Here is a 26,861-nt window from a genome sequence, read left to right on the forward strand (position 1 = left end):
CCAGTATAACTGTATTTTCAACTGGTACCTCTTCTTTTCCTCTATATGATTTAATAGACAAATGCATAAAATAATAATTATAAATCTATGTTAACGTGCACATAGTATATAAAGATGAAATTTGTGATAATAAGAACATACACAGAGTGAAGCCATATAGGAGCAAAATTTTTATCTCTTATTGCAACTATACTGGTATTAATGCAACCTAAATTGTTATTATTTATGATATTAATTGTAATCCCCAGGGTAACAACTGAGAAAACAGCTAAGAAATATATACGGTAAAAGGAATGAGAAGAGAATCACAATGGCACACTAAAAATCACTTGAACACACAAAAAAAGTAGTGGAAGAATTGAGGAACAAAAAAGATATATAAAGAAACACAGAGAAAAATGATAGAATTAAGTGCTTTCTTATGAGGACTTGATAGATTAAATTCTCCACATAAAAGGAGGTTTTTAGCAGAACGAATTAAAAAAATAAGATTTAACTATAGGCAGTCAACAAGCTTAAAAGGCACAAATAGACTGAAATTGGAAAGATGGAAAAAGATATTCCATGCAAATGATAACCAAAAGAGAGCTAGAGTGGCTGCTAATACCAGACAAAATAGACATCATGTCAAAAAGTGTTACAAGAGATATAGGAAGACATTTTACATCGATAAGAAGGTCAATCCATCAGGAAGGTGGAACAGTTATAAATATAGTGCATTTAACATCCAAAATATATAAAGCAAAAACTGACAATTGAAGGGAGAGATAGATTTGTAATAATAGTTGGAGATTTTAATACCCTACTTTCAATAATAGATAGAATAGGCAGAAAAATCAATAAGGAAATAGAAGACTTCAAGAACACTATAAATCAACTAGATCTAACATACATAGAAGACTTTATCCAACAACATTAGAATGTACATTCTTCTCTAGTGTGCATGGAACATTCTTCAGAATAGACTATATGTTAAGCCACAAAACAAATCTCACATAAAACATCTTTTCTGAAAACAATGGAATAAAACTGGAAACCAGTAACAGAAATCTGGAACATTCACAAATTTATGGAAATTAAAACACTTTTAAAAAATGGGTCAATGAAGAAATCACAAGGGAAATAAGAAAAGTATAGCTCATAGAAAGTTGCAGTGTACAAAAGTGGGAGAAGTAAAAAGAAGGGTAGACTCATCTTGCACAATGCAAACTTGAGAGCTACTGTCTATAGCAGATGGAACAAAAAATAGAGGTTTAATTATAGTAAATTACAAAAGTTATCAATAAAAGAACTCTAGGTATATAGTGTTGGAGGATAACAAGTGAGTGAGCTGAATCCTTGTCTATTATGGCCAAAAATCTATCTAAAATTTTTTTAATGTTTATGGTTGAAAGAAAGAGAGAGAGAGAGAGAGAGCAGGGGAGGGGCAGAGAGAGAGGGAAAGAACAGAATCAGAAGCAGGCTCCAGGCTCTGAGCTGTCAGCAGAGAGCCCAATATGGGGCTCAAACTCATGAACCGTGAGATCATGACCTAAGCCAAAGCCGGACGCTTAATCAACTGAGCCACCCAGGCGCCCCACAAAAGTCTATCTAAACTTTATAAATCGAGAAAGCATAATATACATTCAGAGATTTGGTAGAAAATGAGTTAGCAAGGTATTATTTAAAACAAAAACAGCAGCCACATAGGTAAAAGGAAAATCAGGTGAATGTGCTATCAGGAAAGTGAATGCAAAGGGCCCTTCAAGATGAAGAGTGTCAACTATGTCAAATGGTGTGGAGAGCTCAAGTATAAAACAAAGACTTGAATTTCAAACAGTCAGTCTGGATACTCTGGTTAAGAGCTCCTGGTGTAGGGGTGCCTGGGTGGCTCAGTTGGTTAAGTGTCCGACTCAATTTCAGCTCAGGCCATGATCTCAGGGTTTGTGAGATCGAGCCCCATGTCAGGCTCCGTGCTGACAGTGTGCTGTGATTCTCTCTCTCCTCTCTCTCTGCTGCCCCCCCCCCCCCACACACACCTTGTGCATGCTCTCTCTGTCTCTCTCTCAAAATAAATAAACAAACTTTAAAAAAAAAAGCCACGGGTATATACATATACAAGGTATAATCAGCTTTCAGAAATATTTCTATCTTTCAGATGCAAGAGATTTTACATGAATCACACAACTGCCAACTAAATTGAAGAAATTATCATTAACCATTGTAGAAGTTACAAGTAATTTTACGTTAAAGTTTCACCAATAATTCACTATGTTCAGAGTTTTACTTTTCTGACTTCAAATATCATCGGTGTCTCCTTGACTTCACAGTGTTTAAGTTCTTAAAAGGATCAGACCGAGAAAATGGTGTCTCCATGGCACTTTGAACTTACATCAGTAAAATACAAATCTTTTGCCAGAAATCGTGGATCCCTTTCCAATGATTCATTACTGCTCTCCACATCCTCTCCACTGAACCCATACATCACTTTTCCCATCTCTCCCAAACTCTTCCTTTGTACTTCTTGCTTAAAAGGCCTCTCTGACTTTGTGGAACTTTTAATAAAAATTCTGAAACTCTTGGCAGTAAGTATAAGGCATACATAACAATTTTCACTAACAGATACTTCCTCTTTCTCTTGGACTCATTGCTTGTTTTTGAGGCCATAAAAGTGAAGACTCTATACTGTTAAATGATTTTAGAGGATCACAGAACGTTTGGCCATAAGCTGCCTAAAAAGTTCAAAGCGTTGGGAAAATCATATTAGCAGTCTGGGATTCACCTGTCAGAGATAGTTTTGCCAGGTAAAAGAGCAAGTTAATAAACAAAGACATTTCTGCACTCGCTGTAGCCGCCAACACCAATAAAACGGGAATAGTGAATGGTTTAACAAGAGCATAGGATGCATGACTCAGACTGGAGGGAGATAAGGCTGATCACTGCTGAATGCATTGACCCCTTGTTCCATATCTAGTTCTACCATCAACTGCAATATGTTCAATAATAGCTTCAACTGATCTCCCTCTGGTGACCTTCACTTCTCTTCTCCAACGACCCACTCCATGGCCACAACAGTGGCCTCCAAATTGCTCTGAATGTTGTCATTACTTAGATATGTCCTGCCTTTAAAATCTTCAACTTCAACATCTTAACCCTGACCATAAACTCCCACTATCTGAGCTCACTATTAACCCTCTTACTTCCTAGGCTTCTCATCTTCAACTTCATTTAGACTTCTGGTCTCAGAAATACTAAATTCTCTCCTAATCTGTAGGCAACCTTCTATTTTTTAATTCTTTAAAAGTCTAGCCCAGACCATATGACCCATCATTTTTCCTTTTATCATTATACTTGAATTTTTTATTATTTACCTTTGATCCTTTATCTCCTATTCTTTATCAAACACATAGCTTCTCTACTGTTATACCTACCTACTCTGTGCTCCTGGAATACTCATTCAACAATTCTGACTATAGTTGCTACAATTTCATAGTCTCTAAGCTCATTTAGTTCTTCAGAATTTTCCTTCAATCTTTCAACACTTCCCTAATTAGCTCCCTCTGGATACCAAACAAGACCTGGAAAAATGGAGATATACCATGATTTTTAAAGTGATGATTTATTATCTTAAGAATGTCAATACCTCTGAAATTAATACCTTAAATGTCATTTGAGTATGATTCTTAACGTTTCTGTTTAGATGAATAATTTTTCACTGAAGTATAATCAACATACAATGTTAGTCGTAGATTAAATGATTTTAAAGTTCATATGGAAGAACAAGTGTGGGAAAATTAAAACTCTGAATAGTGAAAGATTTCCCCTACATAGATATTAAAATGTACTAAAAAACTACTATCATCAAAATAGTTCTGATTATTAACACAGATAAACAGATAAGTGAAATGGAATAGGAAGTTCAGAAATATTTCCAAATATTTACAGGAACTTAATGTAAGAGGCAAATGGCATTCTCATTAAAAAAGAGAATACCTTAATTAAGCAATGCTATGATCAATTAACCAATTGAAATAAAATCAGGTTAGACTCTCACCTAACACTACATATGAAAATAAAGTTGATGTAGAAAGGACTAACTTTTAAAACCTTATTAAAATTTTCGAATATAATGTGTAAGATTATTTGGATAAACTTGGATCTAGGAAACCATCTTTTTTTATTTTATTTTATTTTATTTTTTTAAAAAAAATTTTTTTTTCAACGTTTATTTATTTTTGGGACAGAGAGAGACAGAGCATGAACGGGGGAGGGGCAGAGAGAGAGGGAGACACAGAATCGGAAACAGGCTCCAGGCTCTGAGCCATCAGCCCAGAGCCCGACGCGGGGCTCGAACTCACGGACCGCGAGATCGTGACCTGGCTGAAGTCGGACGCTTAACCGACTGCGCCACCCAGGCGCCCCAAGATCTAGGAAACCATCTTAAGGAAGATAGGAAAAAAAAAATTTTTTTAAAAAGAGCCATCAGAAATAAACTGACTTGTGTAGTGTATGTCATAAATCTAAAGTTTTAACTTTATAAAATGTTATAGTTCTGACCAAGTAAAAGAATATTACATAAAGCTCTAGGGCAATATAAGAAGGATATATATTTGTTTTATAAACTGTCACTTGATTAAAATCGCTATTCTTATTGCTTTATTTTGCTAGCTGAAAGGGCTGAGAAGCTCTGCATGTGGATATGATACCCACGTGAGCTAAAGTAAGTACACGGATCAATATAAATTAATCCTATAACTAACATTTTTGAAGTATATTTGTCTAAATATATGTCACACTCTTTAACTCCGGAAAACTTCCAAAATGTTAGTCTAATGCCTCTTAAATTATTTTCTTCATGGCATTCTTTGTGTATGAAAAAGTTTATAGAATATGACCTGAAAACTCAAAAGAAAAGCTACATCACATTCAGTTTGAAGTGTGCTTCATAATTTGGTTAAGGTCATTAGGTAATAGAGCTTCATCAAATGAAATCAAATTGGTATGCATTCTATCTTTGACTTTCAGGCTTTATTTTTAAGTTACATATATTTTTAAAATTATAAATAAACTATACACATAAATATGCTTTATATCCCTCACATTTACTTGATTCCAATATGCTTTCTTAAGAGGAAGAGAAATATGTAAAATCTACATAATGTACTCAGATTTGCTTACAAACCAGGGGATATGTAATTATGTGGCACCTATGTCACAGAAGAAAAGAGGCTGTAAGGCACTGGGATAGATCGATATTATAGAACACAACTGGAGTAATTATTCAGATTTTATGCCAAAATTGCTTAATACTATTAGTTAGGAGTAAGGTCTTGTGCTGGCTGCTGGGTCAAGACCATCAGCAATCGGAATCAGGATTCTTTTCCTCTTCAAGTTATACTCTAGTAGGGAAGACAGGAAACAACTAATTACCCACTAGTTATTTAATCATGGTTATGTAAGTGCTGAGAAGGGGGGAGTGCACAGTACTGAGAGAGATAAGAGGCGTATCTGATCTAGTCTAGTCTCCAGGGGGTAGTTAGGGAAGGCTTTCCGGGGACGTGAGGTTTAACTTTAAAACTGGCAGGATGGCATTAGCCAGGGCAGGGGGAGGGAAGCAGGGCAGGGAAGTAGTGGCAGGGGACAACACAGCTGTTTGTAGCAGCAAGGCTCTGAGATGGGAAGTAACTGATCTGAAAGGCCCTGACGCACCGTCAAATTAGCGTCCGATGGTGAGGGATGAAATAGGTGAGGTGGGTAGAGGGCCTCCTAGCCTACATTAAGTAATCTGGGGTTTCTTTCCCATGAAAAATAGTAAAGTACTGAAGTGTGTGTGTGTGTGTGTGTGTGTGTGTGTGTGTGTGTGTGTGTTTTAATTAGGGGTCAGTTTATATTTTCAGTATTTCTACCTTCACTTTTAAATTTAAACTTCTAGGGGCGTCTGGGTGGCTCAGTCGACTGAGCGTCCGACTTCGGCTCAGGTCATGATCTCACAGTTCGTGGGTTCGAGCCCCGCGTTGGGCTCTGTGCTGACAGCTCGGAACCCGGGGCCTGCCTTGGATTCTGTCCCCCTCTCTCTCTGCCCCTCCCCTGCTCACGTTCTGTCTCTCTCTCTCTCAAAAAGAAATAAATGTAAAAATAAATAAATTTAAACTTCTAATCTTAGTAGGCTTTCTTAAGATAACTATTTTTAAATAGTTATATGTGAAATAGTTCCCCATTTCTGCTCCAAACTCAGTTCCCCAAAGACACTAGTACCTGGAAAGAATACCATTCATACCCTGTTTCCTCTGGAAATGCAGAGACGACGGCGCTTCCATGGAGCTGAGAGGGGTCCTGAGAAGGAGAGTCAGAAACTTTTGTATCTTGATTTGTAGCAATGTTGGGTGTTCGATGCTGTTGCAAGTCCCACTTTCGAGCTACGTTGTTAATTGTTAACCTTTTCTTCTCCTATGAAGAAGTTTATCGTGACAAGAATTATATAAAGCAATTTTTTGCAGCAGGCGAGTATCCCTTAAGCAAGTTGTCTGTACTACTTATCACACTTTTTAAAGGAGTCTTACTCCTTATATGTAGCTGCAAAGAGGCTCCTAAAAGTACGGCAGCCTTATTTACCCTGTGCATTCAAACATCTCAACCATGGTCTGTCATCCTTGAAGAGAAAAAATTACACACAAACAATAATTACTCCCGTTGGAGATACGAAAATTAGCTACCTGAAAGTTTAATTTGACAGAAGTTTTTATACTTGTTATCTGAGATTTTGATTGGACAGAAATTTATATGCCTCTGTGTTTCAATGTAGCGAGAAGAAAACTAATAATATTTTAATTTTCCTACCTAATAATTCAGACTACTACGATGCAATAATCTTGGTTGAGAGGTGGGGAGAAGAAGGGGGGATTGGTCAATGTTCCAAGCTTCACAGCATGAATTACAATGTCTGAAAATGAAGACGTACATAAAGACCACTAAAAGAAATTGTACTAGGTTGAAATATTTCTAGGTAACTAGTACCATCCCAGAGGAATAGGAAAGAAGTAATTCAGTATCTGCAATGGATGTCTTAGTAGAGTGGTTTTCATACTTTACCTAGCGTGCCTCAAACCACCTGGAGAACTTCTTAACCCACCAACTGCGGGTTCTCACGCCTTTCGGATTTATTGTGTTTGAGGTGGGGCTTGAGAATTTGCATTTCTAAAAGCTCCCAGCTGTTGTTAAGGCTACTGGTCCTGAAGGAAAATGTGCCAGGTTGCAATGTTTCTACTCAGCTTGTATTAAGTTGATAAAGAAAATAATCACTACTCTGGTAAAGTCTCCATTATCAAAAGTTAACATTTTTAAATGGCATGTCGATATGGTCAGAGTGCTAAAAGTAGACACTTCCCCTTTCCTCTTTACTGAGAGCACGCTCATGCAGTCAGCTGTGTGATACCGACTTCTCACCTGCTGCCTCTGGAGTCGGTGAGGGCTGTTAGGAAGATTCTTTGCCCATTTCCTCAGGGAATATGTACATGTAGAATAATATAATTTTGGTTCCATCTCTTTGCCTATATTTGGAGATCTAAAATTTTAGCATGGAAAAATGGCACTGGGTAGGAATGAAAACTGATAACAAAGCTTAATTAAAACTAAACTTTTTAGAAGTTCTGTGTTTAAAAATGTTTTTAGCATGGGTTCTTTCTCTGTTGCATGGCATTTCAAGTTTGTCTATATCGTTAAATGGGTTATGCTTAATATGTGTATACTTCTGAGACTTTGGGGCATTTTATGTGTATCCCCCTTGTCTAAAGCAAGTAGGAATCTGCTATTCTACTGTCAAAAAAATTTTTTTTTCCAAATCTGTATTAACGGCATCCTACCCTAAGGAATTCTATTTCAGTTATTCATGGATAACTGATACAACCCAATTCTTAATCTAAGTAGTGTCATTTTTACTCAGTATCAAGCTACTTTGAAAGAGCCAGGGGCAGTGAGTTAATAATGGCAGATGGCTGTCACGCTGGCTCCATGCATTTGGTTTCCTGGCTGACTGGTAGTTGGTGGAAAGAAATATTCTTAATGAGGCAGATATAGCTATGTTTAGAAAAGAGATACACAATATCTTTATACCAGTGAGTATGTTAACAAATTTATAAGATACCCTGAAAATACAAACACTTTCCTATACCTACCCCAAAGTTAAAGTTCCTTTATTTGGATCATTGAAATTAGATCAACACCAGGTTGACTAAGAGAATGGATGACTAAGAGTACTGGGGCCAGGAAGAGGAAGACATATTTTAAAACAGGAGTGCAGCCTGGGGTCAGGTGGGGGTCACTGGCTGGCCAGGGGGCCACATAAGGGCTCTAGGTATCTGGTGCAAGAGAAAAAGCAAGAGAAAGGCCAGATATTCTGCAAGGCAGAAGAGGGGGTCCCCAAGGAAAATCTTCTGCTCGAAGATCATGGATGCATTTGGCATATCAATTACAGACATGTCTCTACAGCTAGATAGCAATATATTGCCAAGTCCGTGTTAAGGTGGCAATTATTTTAGAAGATTCCAAATTTCAGCTTTTGTCACTTGAGTCTATTCTTCATAATCCAAGCAATTCCACACCAGTATATCCTGTAACCATTACTTCCATTTATTTCCAAGGTTGCAAAGAAAACAGAAAGATAGAAAAGCAACAAGGCAGAAGATACGTGTCAATGAACTCTTCTGGTCCCTTCATAACCACCCACCCACTTTTCTTAACGATCAATAGGTGTTGTCGCATAAACAATAGCCAGCAAATGCCGAGGGTCTTTGGTACTGTGATCTCAAATCTGAGCTAGGGCTAGAATCCAGATCTCTGGATTTCCCATGCTTTTCCTCTAACTGAAAAATTTTAAAGCTAAATAACTCTCATAATTAAAGAGTCCTATTTGGTGACTTCAAGCGAAGCATTCTTTTTTTTTTTTAAAGTTTTTATACAAATTTCCCAAACGTGTAAAAACCTCATTGGCTAAATATTTAATGGCACATTTCCAAAAATGCCGAGAGTGGAAAGCATCTGAATTGGGTATATAAGAAAAACATTTTAGTGCAAAGGTGGAGTCAAGTGCAATTTGTTGCCTCAACTTGTAAGTTGTAAGGCTCAACGTACAATGGTGCCTTTAAAAGCTAAATCGCCAATGGAGCTTCTTTGTTTTTCTTCCTTTCCATGCTCCAGTGCTCAAACAAAAATGTACTTTTGGTCCGAGAGCTTTATTTATTTACTTATGTATTTTTATTCATTTATTCATTCATTCACTTATGTATCTGAAAGCAGCAGCTGTACAATGGGAAATATAGTTGATCCTTGAGCAACATAGGGGTTGGGTTAGGAGAGCTGACAATCTGCATAGAACTTGGGACTCCTCAAAAACGTAACTACTAATAGCCTACTGTTGGCTGGAAACCTTCCTGATAACATAAACAGTTGATTAACAGATACTCTGTATGTTATATGTGTTATATACTGTATTCATATAATAAAGTAAGTTAGAGAAAATAAAATGTTATTAAGAAAATCATAAGGAATAGAAAATCCATTTACAGTACTGTATTGTATTTATTGAAAAAAATACATGTAATAAGTGCACATGTGTGGTTCAAACTCATATTGTTCAAGAATCAACTCTGCTACTTTTTGTAAATGAACTATTCCAAAAATTTACCAATAGTATCATCTGGCAATGGTAAATCTTGCTCCTACACATTTAAAAAATATTGCCTACAACTATATTTCCTATAAACCAAAGTGTCTTTTTGGCCAACCCTTAGAAATATTCCAAAATAGTTAAGACTAATATCCTATTGGCTAAAATCAGTATGACAGAGATGTCAAGAGAGGGCTTAGGTACATCTAATTAATGGGATGAGGGGAAACATAAAAGTTGGGGAGGTGTCAGGAGGTTAGAAACAACAGCAAGTGAGAAAATTATAGCATAATGGGTAAGAGTTCTAAATGCTTTTGAAGTAGTAGGCTTGAGCCAAGAGGGTTGGGACCAAGTTGGTTTTCTTTTTTGTGAATTTCGGAGTAGTTTTCATAGAGTAAGACATATTGATTCAAGCATACCCCTTGATCGTTTTTGACAAATGCATACCTGTGTAACCCATACCCCTGTCGAGACACACATTTCCGTCGCCCCACTAAGTTCCCTTGTTTCCTAAGTTTATTTTGTACAACTTTGTATCCCTACTAGTCACTTTTTGAATTCTAAACGGCATTTTCATTTTTAAAAAGAAAAGCACCCACATTAGACAAGACTGAGAAATGATAACCAGCGTGATATCTTTAATTTTAGAAAAGGATGAGCATGATCCAGGCTGTAAACTGTAAGCTGTCTTCATTCATCATACTTCTGTGATGCGAATGTAAAATATTTTAAGAGGAAGCATTTTATTTAAGGAAAATTTATCTGATATGCTAAATTATCTAAATCTAGTTTAAAACAAATTTTAATTCCTAAATCCTCAAAATCTTTACCACCTCTACAGAAGAGAGGCTGGTAGAGAAAGTTTTTAAATGTAAGATGCAATTATCACAAAAGAAACCCATGTATCAGAGCTCATTAAAATAGCTCAGTAAAGACAGTGGTCTATTACACTGGCTTCTGAAACGAAGCCCACATGGCAGGGACACACAGGGTGATGCACTGGTGTGGAAAACAACTGTAGCTTGTGCTCTATTTTCCATCTCTTCCTTTTAAAACGTCTAGCTTTTGCATGTGTTTTATACTGTACATTATGTCGCAATTCAGAAGCACAGGTTTATTTATAGGTAACTGCTAAAAGTTTTCAGGGTAAGCGTTAAAAACATTCTACTGATAGGAATGAAAACTTTACCAAATGTGGAAACTGCTCTTTCAGCTGACTAGCTAGTTTCGGCGTAGGTGAGCGTGCGGGCACACACATGCATGCACTCGTTCGAGAAAGTACCTTAAGCAAGGATTGTTTATGACTTTCCCGCTTCTTCTCTTCCTCTTTTTTGGCTACAACAGATGCCATACGCCTTTCTTCTTCCTAAAAGAAAAAGTGTTGACAAGTGTTATGAAGTACTTAACCTTTATTTCTTGGGTTCGGCAAGCCTGGTTCTCTTTGTGAGAAGCGTACGACTTGCTCGTAGAAAAATGTCTCATTTTCTGCTTCCTTCCCAATTGTAAAAAAAACTATGTTCTTAACTCTACTCCAATTGTTGATGGGAGTTGAGCCTAGCTAATACACGAAAGAAAACAGAATGAAAAGAGCAAGAAGAAAGGGGGAGCAGGTTTACATAGTTTTTTTCTCAAGAGCCATGAACTACAGTTTCACATAGAAAGACTTAAAATCTTTCTACTATGAAGATAAAAATGACAAGCATTACACTTCTCACAACTTTTATTTGATCTATGGATGTAAATCAGAGCTTTTTAAATAATAAAACAAGTGTGAATGCCTTTTAAAACTCTCCATATTAAATATTAATAAAATTATTCTCCATTAATACATTACTTTTACTTTCTTTAAGTTGATTTGGCCAGTCTAATTTCTTAAATTCTAAAAACTACAAAATAACATTATGGTTTAGAAAAAATTTTAAAAATCGGCCACAATTCCAACATGGTAAATCACATTTTGTCGTTTCTGTGTCACCTTATAATATTCATTATATTATATGTATACACAATGTGGGTCATGGTTTTTTTCCCCCTAAAGATGATCACATTTTGCAAATTATAACCATGTAACTTTAAATTTTAGTATCAAAAGATTTGCAGGTGTTCAAGATGATGTCACAATTTGAGAAAACAATTCCTTCTGAAAAGACAAGCTTGAAAATATCTTCAGAGATAGAAACTACAAAAAGTAATTTAGCACATTTGAAGAACTCTTTCAGAAATGAAAACATACAGAAAGTGAAATGAAAAAATCCAGTGGAAGGGAGTTGAAGAGCAAATTGTACACAGTTAAAGAGAATCAGGCAACTGGAAAACAGGTCAGAAAAAATTTTCCCATATACCTTCATAGCACCGTATCTTCCCCCACAATAGCACTTAACCAGTTCCATTTTAATTATTTCTGCTATCCTCTCTCTCCTGTCCTACCCCAAAAGCTCTTTGAAGGTATGGACCATGTCAGCTCCTGACACAGGATAGCCAATAAATATATATTTGAAGAATTAATTATTAAATATACATCTTCATAGATCTGTTCAATAATTTCCTAAAACCAGGACCACTAAATCAAATGGAAGACACCTTTTTCTAGGGCTCTTGATATGTTGGCAAACTGCCCTCCGTAAATGTAGTATTGATTTCCACCCCTACCAGAAGTCGGTGTGTGATTTAAAACATGACAGATAGTCACAAGAGCTGTTGACCAAGTATTCCTGTGTCTTTCCACGTCCAGGCCATACTGTATGATAGCAATTCTTGTCCCTTGAAAGTTAGGTGCGATTATATGACCTCCTTTGACCAATGTCATATGAACAAAAGTAACATGTATTTACTTCTGGAGGAAGATTTCAAAGACCGTGAATGGCATAGCTGTTCTCTCTCTCACCTCTGCTATCGGATCTGTAAAGCTCCACATGGTGGGTACTCTGAAGGCCTTGGTGCTGGAACGAGGACAACACAGAGCAAAGTTCCCAGACCACATACTATGGGCAGACAGGCAGTATGAGCATGAAATAAACTTTGTTGCTTTAATCCACTGAGGTCAGAGAAATTGTTACTACAGTATAATCTAGCCTATCCTGATCAGTACATATATTATGTTAGAAGTAAGGAAGGTCAAAGAGGCCATGAAAATGTATTCTGGGGGGTGAGCCATTATAAATACTTTTGAAAAGAAAGAAAAGACCTAGACTAAAGAAGTATATAAAAAATGCACAAAGAAAAATCATCACGGAGCTAAAAAGAAAACCAGAAATGCATCCATTGGAACACTCTAATTTTAGAAATGAAGAACTGAATATTCTGAGAAGGTTAGTAATTTATACAAGGTCACATGGCTAGTGACAAAGTCAGGATCAGGATCAGAAGCCATGTCTTGTGAGAAATGGCATTTGTAGTATTTTTTATAATAAGAACACATTTAAATGTATTTTACTGATTTTAGAAAGATATGAAAGCTATTAAAGTTCAGTAGTAATCTGCTATATGGTTTAATTGTTTTAAAGGGAATGGAAATTGAATGTGACTTTTGGTGAATTTGAAGTCTTTTACAATATGGAAAATAGTTCTTCTTGGTGTTTGAAGGCTGAATAGTGGTTATGAGGAGAAATATAGTGAATAGGAAATTCAGAAGCTTGATTCCTAGCTTCCCAAAATAGCTGGATTAACAATTAAACTCTTTGGTTCAGTAAATACTGATTTGGAACCTATTAAGTATAACCTATTTCAGAACAAACTTTTTAAAAGAGCAAACTATATTGATGTTCAATTGTTGATTCATCTATAAAATGTGAACTAGAAACAGATTGGTAATTCAAAGAGCCAATTTCAAACAGTACTGGAAACTGTATGGATCACGTATTACACATACTTAACAGATGATTTCATCAGATTTTCAAAAAGAATTTGAGCTTCTATTAAAGGCAGTAGGACTTTAAAAGGAAGGCTAAACCTAAGAAAACTGGATACATGCCAAATCAACTCAAATATTGAGTGTTTTAAGGAATTTATACATCTGATGACTATATTTCAGCCCAAATAATTATAGAGTAACTAAACTTGGAAACAAAAATAAACCTCTAATTGTAAAGATAAGCTATAAATCTGTTGGTAAGAAGGAAAAAACTGTAAAATTCTGGCATCTTCATGATAATAGTTCAATGTCTGGGATCAAAGCCATATCCTTTATATAGCAAAGGAAAAGGATCTATCTGGGACCAAAAAATATATACTTTTTTCCTTACTTCAGTCTGTCATGAAGATAAAATATAGAAATGACTTCAAATTAATTAAGAAGTACTGTGATTTAATAGGTGTTTGATAACTTAGATTATACTCTGTTAGCAGACTATTAAGGCTCTAAACAATGCATATTTTATATGAGAAGTTTTGCTCCAATAAATAATAGTGGTCCTAATATAGGCAGTAATTTATCATGTGGAACTTAGAAAAATACGTGGCAATGTGGGTTTTTAACCATATACTTTAGAATAGTTAGTTATCAAAGACATTACTTCCTTGACTCCAACAAATATTAAAACAGACTTTAAAATCAGAGTTTTTGTCTACAAGAGATATTTTTCATTTAAACAACCTTTTTCTTAACAGAGAAAACTGATTTTTCTAGGTCATAGTTAATGTCAGAGTGAAGGCTGGAAGCCAGGTCACCTGACTTCTCTTGGCCCAGGGATATTAGCTCTTAAATATTAGGGGGGAGGGGAGGCAGAATAGGCTAGGTTATGCTGCCGTAACAACTTCAAAAGTTATAGGAGCTTATGACAAAAGCTTACTTCTTTTTTTTTTTAAGTTTATTTATTTTGAGACAGAGAGAGTATGCAGGGGAGGGGCAGAGAGAAAGGGAGAGACAGAATCTCAAGCAGGCTCTGCACTGCCAGCACAGAGCCCCACGCAGGGCTCGAGCTCACAAACTGTGAGATCATGACCTGAGCTGAAATCAAGAGTCAGACGCTTAACTGGCTCAGCCACCCAGGTGCCCAGACAAAAGCTTACTTCTTTTTTTTTTTTTCAACGTTTATTTATTTTTGGGACAGAGAGAGACAGAGCATGAACGGGGGAGGGGCAGAGAGAGAGAGAGACACAGAATCGGAAACAGGCTCCAGGCTCTGAGCCATCAGCCCAGAGCCCGACGCGGGGCTCGAACTCACGGACCGCGAGATCGTGACCTGGCTGAAGTCGGACGCTTAACCGACTGCGCCACCCAGGCGCCCCAAAAGCTTACTTCTTGATGGTTCAAAGAACACTACAACTGCCCTCCATGTACTGCCTAAGTATTCCTGGGTGCTGTGATCTGATGGCATCTTCAACTCAATACATGCGTCCACAATGACCACCACAGGAGAAAAGCAGTGAAAATCATACATCGGCTTTTAAATGCTTCTGCCTGAAAATTATATACATTACTTCTGCTCACACTTCATTGGCCAAAGCAAGTTGCACAACCACACCTAAGTTGAAGGGGAATGCTTCCACCTGCCAAAAAGAGGAGGAGAATCAGAACGTATTGGCGAGCGTCAGTAATGGCTACCAAAACAGAAAACTCACTTCTGTCTCAGATAAAGCTGTTCCAATTCTTGGAGAGCAAACTGTAAACAAGGTCATATTAAGCCAATAAATGTGGGTCTGAAGTGAAAACTTTAGAAATTATGAAGTCGTGTCTGTTTCAGAATTCTGAGAATAGTGCCTGTGTTAGAAAAACACTGCCTTAGAAATTAAAAGGAGAAAATTCTGCCTCCTAGAATTGTCTATACGATTGTCCTTGTTCTAGGCCCCCAAAATGTGTCTATTCTCTTTTTTTATGGACAGTTGTGAAAATATTTGAAGACCACTGTAATATCTTCCTTATGGCTCCCCTCTATCAATGAGTTGTGCCAGGTTCTCTGGACATACTCTAGTTCGTTGTCACCCCCTAAAACTAATAGTTCAGGTGAAATCCGATCATTAAAGAAATAATGGGGACTACTGTCTCCATTTTTCTGAATTGTTTCTATAAATGATATCGTTTTAAACCATATTTACTTCTAATGATCACATCTCACAAGTAACTCAATTTGCTGAGTCTCATCTCACGTAACTCTGCATTTGTGCTGGGGATTATTTGTTGTTATGGAGTAAAGTCCAGGATTTTCAATTTATCTATTTTTGTCTTGCTAAATTATGCTTATTTTTCTACACTAGAGGTCAGCAAATTTTTTCTGGAAAGAGCCAAATAGTAAATATTTCAGGTTTCGTGAGCCACATGAGATCTCTATCACGCATGGTTTTTCTTTTATTTTTTAAAAATATAATGCTTTAAAAAAAATCTATAAACCATTTCTTAGCCCGAGACCTGCTCAGAAATAGTCGGCAGAATAGATTTGGCCCACAGGCTGTTGTTTGCCAAACCCTGTTCTAGATTATTGAGCTACTTTGGGATTGTGATTCGATTAACCAGTATATCAGGATCTCCAAGTTCTCTAGTTCCTGTCAATTATATACTTTCTCAGAAAAACAGAAATATTCTCATCTAGTCATTAACAAAAATATTGAATCAGGGGTGCCTGGGCGACTCAGTTGGTTGGGTGTCCAACTTCAGCTCAGGTCATGATCTCGTGGCTCATGGGTTCGAGTCTCTGTGTTGAGCGCTGTGCTGACAGCTCAGAGCCTGGAGCCTGCTTTGAAGTGTGTCTCCCTCTCTTTCCGCCACTCCCCTGCTCACATTCTGTCTCTCTCTCCCTCTCAAAAATACATAAACATTTATGGGGCGCCTGGGTGGCGCAGTCGGTTAAGCGTCCGACTTCAGCCAGGTCACGATCTCGCGGTCCGTGAGTTCGAGCCCCGCGTCAGGCTCCGGGCTGATGGCTCAGAGCCTGGAGCCTGTTTCCGATTCTGTGTCTCCCTCTCACTCTGCCCCTCCCCCGTTCATGCTCTGTCTCTCTCTGTCCCAAAAATAAATAAACATTGAAAAAAAAAATTAAAAAAAAAAATACATAAACATTTAAAAAATATTTATATATTGAATCGAAAGAGCCTGAGGAAAAAGCCTCAAGGCACACCAGTACAGATTCTTCTACAGGCTGGCCTTAATCCACTGCTTCCTGTGTTGTAGGGATGCTGGAATCCCAAATTCACTTGACTGTGCTGTAGTCATACAACTTACTCAAAGCAATACCATAAAAGACTTTGTCAAAAGCTTGGCTGAAATAGCAAAACACTGGAACACTTCTCGGAGAGAGCCGATTTACAATATCTGAAATAGAAAATTAATTTGTCTGGCATGAATTGTTTTTAGTGAACCACTGCTGCCTCCTAGTGATCAATGCCTTTAGTACTGACAACTCCTCCAATAATCCAATTTAGATTTCCTTCGTATTCAACATCAAGTTTACTGTCACAATTTGTGAAATTTATATTCTTTCCCTTTATGATAAAAAGACAGATCAGTTCATCCTACCGTGCAGCTGCTTTACTATTCTACACTGTTTCTTTCAAAGAAAGAAAGATTCTTTCTAGTAATTATTTATTCACTATATTTATTCAGTTCTGTAGATCAAGGACTGGCAAACTCCAGCCCACAGACCAAATCCAGCCTGTCACCTATTTTTGTAGATAAAGTTTTATTGGAACAGAGGCATGCTCATTCACTTATGTAATGTCTATGCCTTCTTTCACACTACAATGAGTTTCGTAGTGTTCAACAGAGACTATATAGCTCCCAAAGCCTGAAATATTTACTATCAGATCCTTTCCAGATAGCTTGCTCTAGATCAAACTTATCTATTCACCTATCTGAGGCTTTACTTTCTTCTTATTAATATTTATTTCTACTCTTAACAGACTATAAGCCATTCTTCTTGACAGAGATAACAAAAGCAAAATAGGACCTGAGGCCATCAACTCACATTATGTCTCCTGACCTCATATTATCTTATGCCATTCTTCTGGGTCAGACCCCCGGAAGCTCTCACTGTAACTAATCTCCCTGTTTCTCATCCCACCCATCCTATCCTTCCCAATTCATCCCCTGGGCTGCTACCAAGGCAGACCCTCTTTTTAATAGGCAATTGTAATTTAACCACTTTAAACTCTTCAAGAGCTTCCTGTTATGTCCAGAAACAAAAGAAGCTAATCTCTTTCTTGTGATATAAAATGCCCTTCATAGCCTACCGCTTGCCTGTGAGACACCCTTTGCTCCTGCTACTCTCCTCCATGTACACTCAGTGCCCAGCCATGTTGAACTGCTTTCAGTCCCTCACATGTCTCTGCATTATGCATGCCTCCACCCTCCCTACACACTCTCCACAGATACATCCTCTTCTTCTTGACCACTCTCCAAGCCCACATCAAGTATTTTCTCCTTTGGAACTTTTCCTATTTCTCTGGCAGACACAAGGGTGCTTTATCCTCCAATATTATTGTGCTGTGTGTGTGTGTGTGTGCACATATACATATCTATCAACCTATCTTTTCTAGCTTGGCATTTTGCATTATAACCTGTCTTCACTATGATGGGGTTTTGGAATGGTGGTGGGGTCCGGAGCCAAAGGCCAAGAAAGATTTCTTGAGATGTCTTTGGTGCAAAAAGATTATTTTATTAAAGCACAGGTCCTTTCCCGTGGGGTGGGGAGGGGTGGAAAGGAGGGATAACAAAGGGGCATTGGGAAACTTTTCTGGGTGGCGAATTATTAATAAGCTTAGCTGTGGTGATATTTCACAGGTGATATACATGTTGAAATTTATCAACCTGTATAGTTAATATGTACAATTAATTTTATGCCAATTATACCTCAAAGAAAGCTTTTAGTAAGACATTAATTTTTTTTTATTTCTCAAATTAAACCATGAAGGAGGAGATGTACAAGGATTGCTGCTCTGTATTTAGCAGAACAGTTGGCCCTGCTCCCATCCCAGGTGATTTTCTCTCATTTCCTCACCAGGCAAACACAACCCACGGGAATGCACAAAGACAATGATTATATATAGCATTATTCTCCTTTATTTCAGGCATGAAAGTAGATAAATTTCACTCAGTCGGGACTTTATTGCATACTACTACATTCTCAGCATTGTGTGAGATAGAGAAGGAAAGGAAATAAACATGTATATAGACCATCTGTATGTATCGAGCAAGGAGGAAGAATGGCTTCTGTCCTTAAGGATTGTATACATTAGTTGGGTAGGCAAGACTGACAGAAATTCACTATGAGAAACATAATATATAATTAAGTACTAATTTATACAAATGAGTTAGCATCATTTCATACCCCAAACATCTCAATCTCACCAGGAAGAGCAACTATAAGTACCAAAGATGCTCAATTAAGAAAGACATGGAGATAAGGGTAAAAGTATGAAACAGTGTTCGCAGGATAGATCTGAAGAAACTAAGGACAAAGAACCTCATTTCCATGCTGGAACAAAGAGAGGCAGAGCCCTAGAAGACCCCTGGCATGCACGAATTCATCAACACTTGTAACTATCTGCTGGCTACCTTAGATGGCCATGATATTGCTGAGACAGAAATGTAAAATGTGCACATTGTGAAAATGGATTCTAGACAATGAGTCAATTGGCACTTGAATAGCTGACCACTCAAAATCCACATTAAAATTAGCAGAGTCTAGAAGTCAGAAAACAAGTGGAGGTTTAGGATATTTTTCTAGCTCTGGGGTTACTGAACTGAGATCATTAATGGGTGTTTTCTGAGATAGGAAAATATTTGAATAAATATGGGCTGCAATGAAACCAATTAAGGCAAGTTTGTTATAGAGCTTCTTGAAACCTATGATATGCTAATGTGCACTGTATGCCTAGAAGGAGCATGTATAGCATTTCACTTAGATCAGGAGCCATATTAAAACATCTAAGTATAGAAAATACCTAACATGCAGATAGAACGAATAAAAGAGAATGACCCTGAGAGGTATGGCATTACACACAACAGCTCCATGTGATGCTTCCTCTTGAGCCTCACACTGTTCTAAGGGTTAGTACTTTATTTTATCTTGACAACAACTCTATGACATAATCATGACCTCCCATTCTACTTTGAGGAAAATGAGATATAGAAAGGTTAAGTAAATCCCCAAAGGTCATTCGGCTAGAATATGGTCAAGCGAGGATCCAGACTCAAGCAGTCTGGCTTTGGCACTCACGTTCTTAAAACATTACATTATGTAACTTACCAATGATGTTTTTACTCATCCATTCCAAACTAAACTATTAGTTGGGTATTAAGCCAGAATGGAAACCAGTTGTGATGATTAATTTAAATAAAAGGTTAGGAATGAAGGAGAAGGAGGAGGAGGAGAAGAAGAAGAAAGAGGGAAAGAAGACCGAAAATAGTGTCACTTGTTAAGGCCCCAAGCGAGTAAACCAAGACTTACTACCTAACCTAAGTGTAGTTTTGACCCTCCCAAAATGTAACCTGTAACCAGTCAACCTGGGAAATTCCTCATCAGCACTAGGAAGTTTACTGATGAGCCCCTTCCCTTCCCTTCCCTTCCCTTCCCTTCCCTTCCCTTCCCTTCCCTTCCCTTCCCTTCCTTTCCCTTCCCTCCCCTCCCCTCCCCTCCCCTTCCCTTCCCTTCCCTTCCCTTCAGAGGGGTGACCTTGCCTACAACAACTTGCTAATAATTTCCCTTTTTCCACTCCCTCTCTACCTTTAAAAACCTTTCTTTTTCTGTAATCACTGGGAGCACCTCTCTACTTGCTAAAGAGGATGCTGCCCAATTCATGAATTGATTAATAAAGTCAATTAGATCTTTCAAATGTACTCAGGTGAATTTCTGTTATTTAACAGCGCTATTCGATGAAACTGGAAAAAAGGGACGGGTGGTAAAAAAAAATTTGTACTTATAATTATGAATTATATTGTCATGATAACATAGTTTATTAAAACCAAGAAGCATTTCGAGCAAAGAACATGCACCCCAATCTCCCAATCCACAGTAAGGAAGACAATTTGGCAAGCGCTTCACAAGAGTTCTCACCGTAACTCTCTTCATATCTAGCTGGCGCAGCTGCATCATATTCTGAAGGATAGTGTGTTTGTACCATGACTCTTGAGCTATTGGATTGCCATCAAAAGTGATGTCTGAGAGAGAAGAAGAGTCAGCAAGACAGCAAACACTTTCAAAACTGCGGGAGAGACAGAAACCGCTGGATTATTGTGAGACCTTCCAACAGTACTTTCATTTATTTACTATACGTTACTGTAGAATAGTTTTAGGTTTACAGAAAACTTGAAAAAATAGCATAGAGTTCCCATATACTCTGCACCCATTTTTCTGTTATTAACATCTTGTAGCAGTATAGCACATTTTAATTCACAATTATTTACAATTAATTAATTCATCCCTTGCTTTCTGGCACTAAAAGATTCTCTAGACTCGTATTATGTATTTTCGACCCCAGTCCTAGAATCAGCCATTTCTCGAAGGAGCCATGGTTCCTTTTATTGGAGAAGGCTATGGAACCAAAGATCTGGTGGCTGGATATACTTTTTGCTCCTGGGGTGTCATTTTTTTCAGGCCCTCTGCCAACAGAGCAAGGACATGTATGTGTGAATATTAACATGTGTGTATACAAACACCTATAATATTTAATCATTTATGTCTATGTTAGGCTAAACATGAATTCACACTGATGTACCCCAATTCTATTATCAAAAGGATTATTCTAGCCTCTTTCCCTCACTTATCTGTAAATTCCTACTCCAACAAGGAGAAATCTGACTCCCACCATCTCATCCATTTATTTAATTGTTTAACTCCAGAATATATGCATAGTGGTATCAGCATTTTTCAACCTGAACCCCCACAGGAAACAACTTTGTTAACTAAAGTATAACTGTGATGTGTAATTCCTTTAGCATTTAGTCTTATATACTCATTCCAAAGTTACTTAGGTCAACACCTCCCCCCCTCACCCCTTCAAGGGGGGTTGGTTCATACATTTGAAATACAGTTAGCTTCTCTTGTCATAGTCCTTATTCATTCCTTCCCTGGATCCTCTAACCTCCTAAATATTATTTTTACACTTGCATATATTACGGTTCACTCTGTGCTATAAAGTTCTGTGGGTTTTGACAAATGCGTAAGTATCATACAAAATAGTTCCATGATCCTAAAAAAATCCCCTACTTCAACCCTCCTCCTCTTTCCCTGAATCTCTGGCACTGATCTATTTATTGTCTTTACAGTTTTTGCCTTTTCCAAATGTTATATAGTTGGAACCATACAGAATATAGCCTTTTCAGACTGACTTCTGTCACTTAGCCATTTGCATTTAAGGTTCTTGCATGTCTTGGGGCACCCGGATGGCTCAGTCAGTCGAGCGTCCGACTTCAGTTCAGGTCATAATCTCACAGTTTGTGAGTTCAAGCCCCACACTGGGCCCCCTGCTGTCAGCGCAGAGCCCACTTTGGATCCTCTGTCCCCCCTCTCTCTGTCCCTCCCCGACTCACGCTCTCCCTCAAAAAAATAAACATTAAAAAAAAAAAAAAAGCTTCTTCCGTGTCTCTTTGTGTCTTCACAGCACATGCTCTCTCTCTCTTTATCACTAATATGCCGTTGTCTGGATGTACCACAGTTTGGTTGCTCCCAGATTTTCGTGATTATAAATAAAACTGCTATAAATATTTGTCTGCAGGTTTTTGAGTGAACATGAGTTCTCAACTCATTTGGGTAAATACTTAAGAGTGCAACTGCTGGATTATATAGTGAGACTAGTTTAGCTTTATGAGAAACTGCCGAACTGTCTTCCAAAGTGGCTGTAACATCTTGCATTCCTACCAGCTCCGCATTCTCATCAGCATTTGCTATATGTCAGGTTTTTTTTTTTTTTATAATAGTCACTCCAAAAGGTGTGTAGAGGTCTCATTGTTTTAATATGCAATTTCCTAATGTCAAAGGATGACATTTTTTCATATGCATTTGCCATCTCTGTATCTTCTTTTTTTTAAAGTTTTTATTTAAATTCCATTTAGTTAATATACAGCGTAATATTAGTTTCAAGTGTACAATTTAGTGACTCAACACTTCCATACATCACCCTGTGCTCATCACAGCAAGCGCAGTCCTTAATCCCCATCACCTATTTTACCCATTCCTCCACTCACCTCCCTTCTGGTAATCATCAATTTGGTCTCTATAGTTAAGAGTATGTTTCTTGGTTTGCCTCTCTCTCTCATTTTTTTTTCCCTTTGCTTGTTTGCTTTGTTACTTAAATTCCACATATGAGTAAAATCATAGGGTGTTTGTCTCTGACTTATGTCGCTTTGCATAGCACTCTCTAGCTCCATCCATGTCATTGCAAATGGCAAGATTTCCTTTTTTATGGCTGAATAATATCCCATTGTGTGTGTGTGTGTGTGTGTGTGTGTGTGTGTGTGTGTGTGTGTACCACATCTTCTTTATCCATTCATCAGTCGATGGACACTTGGGCTGCTTCCATATCTTGGCTATTGTATACAATGCTGCTATAAATATCAGGGTGCATGTATCCCTTTGAATTAGTGCTTTCATGTTTTTTGGGTAAATACAAAGTAGTGTGATTGCTGGATCATAAGGTACTTCTATTTTTAACTTTTTGGGGAACCTCCATACTGTTTTCCAGAGTGGCTGCACCAGCTGCATTCCCACCAACAGTACGGGAGGGTTCCCCTTTCTCCACATCCTCACAAACACCTGTTATTTCTTGTGTTTTGAATTTTTGTCTATCATGGATATATAAATATATACATATATACAAATATACCCAAATAACTTATCAGGTATATGATTTGCACATATATCTCCTAGTCTGTGACTTGCCTTTTCATTTTTCTTTTTAAAAAAATTTTTTTTACATTTATTAATTTTTGAGAGACAGGGAGAAACAGAGCGTGAGCTGGGGAGGGGCAGAGAGAGGAGGAGACACAGAATCCGAAGCAGGCTCCAGGCTCTGAGCTGTCAGCACAGAGCCCATCACGGGGCTCGAACCCACGAACCGTGAGATCATGACCTGAACTGAAGTGGGACGCTCAACCGACTGAGCCATCGAAGTGCCCCTCATTTTTCTTAAAAGTGTCTTCACAGGGCAGAAGTTTTTAATTTTAATGATGTTCAACTTATCAGTTTTCTCTTTCATGTGCCATGGTCTTCGTATTCTATTTAAAAATTCATCACCAAGGGCGCCTGGGTGGATCAGTCGGTTAACTGACCCACTTCGGCTGAGGTCGTGATCTCACAGTCCATGAGATCGAGCCCCGCGTCAGGTTCTGTGCTGATAGCTTGCTAACATACTTGAAACATACTCAGAGCTGAGAGCCTGGAGCCTGCTTCAGATTCTGTGTCTCCCTCTCTTTCTGCTTGTCTCCTGCTCGAGCTCTGTCTGTCTCTCTCTCTCTCTCAAAAATAAATAAACGTTAAAAATTCATCACCAAACCCAAGGTTGCCTAAATTTTCTTCTAGAAGTTCTATAGCTTTGTGTATTATATTTAAGTCTACAATCCATTTTGAGTAAACTTTGTAAAACATATAAAGTCTACGTCTAGATTCTTTTTTTAAATATAAATATCCTATTTTTCCAGTCTCATCTATTGAAAAGACTACCCTTTCTCAAATGAATTGCCTTTGCTCGTTTGTCAAAGATTACTTGACTATATTTGTGTGAATCTATTTCTAGGTCGTCTATTCTCTTCTACTTATATATATGTCTACTCTTTCACCAATACCACACTGTCTTGATTATTGTACCTTAATATAAGTCTTGAAATAGGGTAGTATGAGTCCTCCAGCTGTGTTCTTCAGTATTGTGTTGCTATTCAAGGTCTTAGCTTTTCCACTTAAACCTTAGAACACATTCATTGATATCAGCTTGCTGGGATTTTGATTGGGTCTTTTAAAAAATGGAGGTATAATTGATATACATTATATTAGTTTCAGGTATATAACATAATGATTCAATATCTGTGTAAATTGTGAAATGACCACCACAATATATCTAGTATAATACCCATCTCTACACGCAGTTACAGAACTTTTTTACAGAATTTTTTTCTTGTGGTAAGAACTTTTAAGATCTTCTCTCTTAGCAACTTTCAAATATGCAACACAGTATTATTAGTAAGAGCCAATATGCCATACATTACATTCCCATGACTAATTTATTTTAGAACTGAAAGTTTGTACCTTTCGGCTCCTTTCTCCCATTTCGCTCACTGCCAGCCCCCTGCCTCTGGCAACCACCAATCTGTTCTCTGTATCTATGAACTTGTTTTGCTTTTTTATTGTTGGTTTTTGTTTTTGTCTTTAGATTCCACATATAAGTAAAATCATATGGTATTTGTCTTTCTTTGTCTCACTTATTTCACTTAGCATTATACCCCAAGGTCTATCCATGTTGTCACCAATGGCAAGATTTCATTCTATCTTATGGCTGAATAATATTCAATTATATACCTCTCCCTGTCTGTCTGTCCGTCCACCCATCCATCCATCCCACATTTTCTTTATCCATTCATTTGTCCATGGACACTTATATTGTTTCCGCATCTTGGCTACTATAAATAATGCTGCAATGAACATGCAGATATCTTTTCAAGTAAGTGTTTTCATTTTCTTTGGATAAATACCCAGAAGTGGAATTACTCAATGGTAGTTCTATTTTTAATTTTTTGAGGACTTTCATTTTTTAAAGAAGGGAATACTCGCTTTTCTAAGTGATACCCCAGAGAAGACTAGTTAGAATCATTAAAATCATTTATGTTAGAATCACAACTAGTTAAAATCATTATGTTAGAATCATCAAAATTTGATGACTATTCAAATAACTAACGTAAACATTTAGGCCTAAGAGTACTTTCTTTATTCAGGCACTGTATTGAATATCCCTTCTTCCTGTGTAAGAAAAGCTAGGGGATATAGAATATTTATGGTATAGAAAATAACCTATATGTTGACAATTAAGGTCAAGGCAAGGTATATGGTAAGACTAAAGTTCCCTTTTTTTATTGTCACATTTAAATATTTCTTCTATTTTTCTCCCATTCAAGGTAAAAAGATCCTCTCCTATTTTTTTTTACCTTAGAGATTATCTTTACCATCTAATAGGTAAATCTCACAACTCATATGCTCATTATGGGTTTTGAGACAAATTTAGATAATTTTAGGAAGACAATTTCCCCCAGTTTTATTAACAATTGACATACATCGGCATGGTGGTTTGACTTATATATATATTGTGAAATGATTACTACAATAGCTTCAGCTAACATCCATTTTTTCATATAGATACAATACAAAGAAAAGAAAGAACAAAAGAGAGAAAAAAAAATTTCCTCCCGGTGATGAGAACTCATAGTTTTTACTTTCTTAATAACTTTCCTATATGTCATACAGCAGTGTTAGCCGTGGTCATCATATTGTATATTAGTCCTGAGTACTAATTTATCTTATAATTGGCAGTTTGGACTTTTGACCCTCTTCCTCCAATTCTCCCCTACCCCCATCCTCCACCTCTGGTAACCACAAGTCTGATCTCTTTCTGTGAGCTTGGTTTTGGTTTTGCTTTTAGATTCCACATATCAGTGAGATCACACAGTAACTATCTTTCTCTGTCTGACTTATTTCACTCAGGGTGAAATATAATGCCTTCAGGGTCCATCCATGTTGTCACGAATGATAGGATTCCCTTATTTCCTATGGCTGAACAACATTCATATATATACACCATAACTTCTTTATCCACTCATCCACTGATGGGCACTTAACTTGTTTCCATGGCTTGGTTATTGTAGCAATGTTGCTATAAACAGGGGGATGCGGATACCTTTTCAAGTTAGTTTTCATTTCCTTTGGACCTATTCCAGGAAGTGGAATTGCTGGATCATATGGTAGCTCTGTTTTCAACTTTGTGAAAATTCTCCCTACTGTTTTTCATCGTGGTTGTATGAATTTACAATTCCACCAACAGCGCACGAGGGTTCCCTTTTCTCCACATCCATACCAGCATTTGTTATCTCTTCTCTTTTTGACGATGGTCATTCTAACAGGTGTGAAATGATAACTCATTATATTAAAACCATGGTTTTAATCTGCATTTCCCTAATAACTAGTGATGTTGAATATCTTTTCATGTACCCATTCGCCTTTTGTATATCTCCTTTGAAGAAATGTCTATTCAGGTCTTTTGCCCATTTTTTAATTGGGTTGTTTTTTTTTTTTTTTTGCTATCGAGTTGTAGG

At 37.3% G+C, this 26,861-nt stretch overlaps 1 protein-coding gene across 2 annotated transcripts in view; it reads right to left on the reverse strand.

The window, feature by feature from the left end:
* The window catches only part of LRRC49 (leucine rich repeat containing 49), a 150,880-nt gene that overhangs the window by 42,218 nt on the left and 81,801 nt on the right, over positions 1–26,861 (reverse strand). For both annotated transcript variants that reach the window (XM_030317792.1, XM_030317790.1), the window contains 3 exons: positions 20,626–20,773; positions 10,923–11,006; positions 6,257–6,426 (listed from right to left, as the gene is read on the reverse strand). In XM_030317792.1, coding sequence (XP_030173652.1) covers positions 6,257–6,426; positions 10,923–11,006; positions 20,626–20,773 — 402 coding nt within the window. The remainder of the gene's footprint in view (positions 1–6,256; positions 6,427–10,922; positions 11,007–20,625; positions 20,774–26,861) is intronic.

Source organism: Lynx canadensis, chromosome B3 (genome assembly GCF_007474595.2).
Source record: "Lynx canadensis isolate LIC74 chromosome B3, mLynCan4.pri.v2, whole genome shotgun sequence".
NCBI lineage: Eukaryota > Metazoa > Chordata > Mammalia > Carnivora > Felidae > Lynx > Lynx canadensis.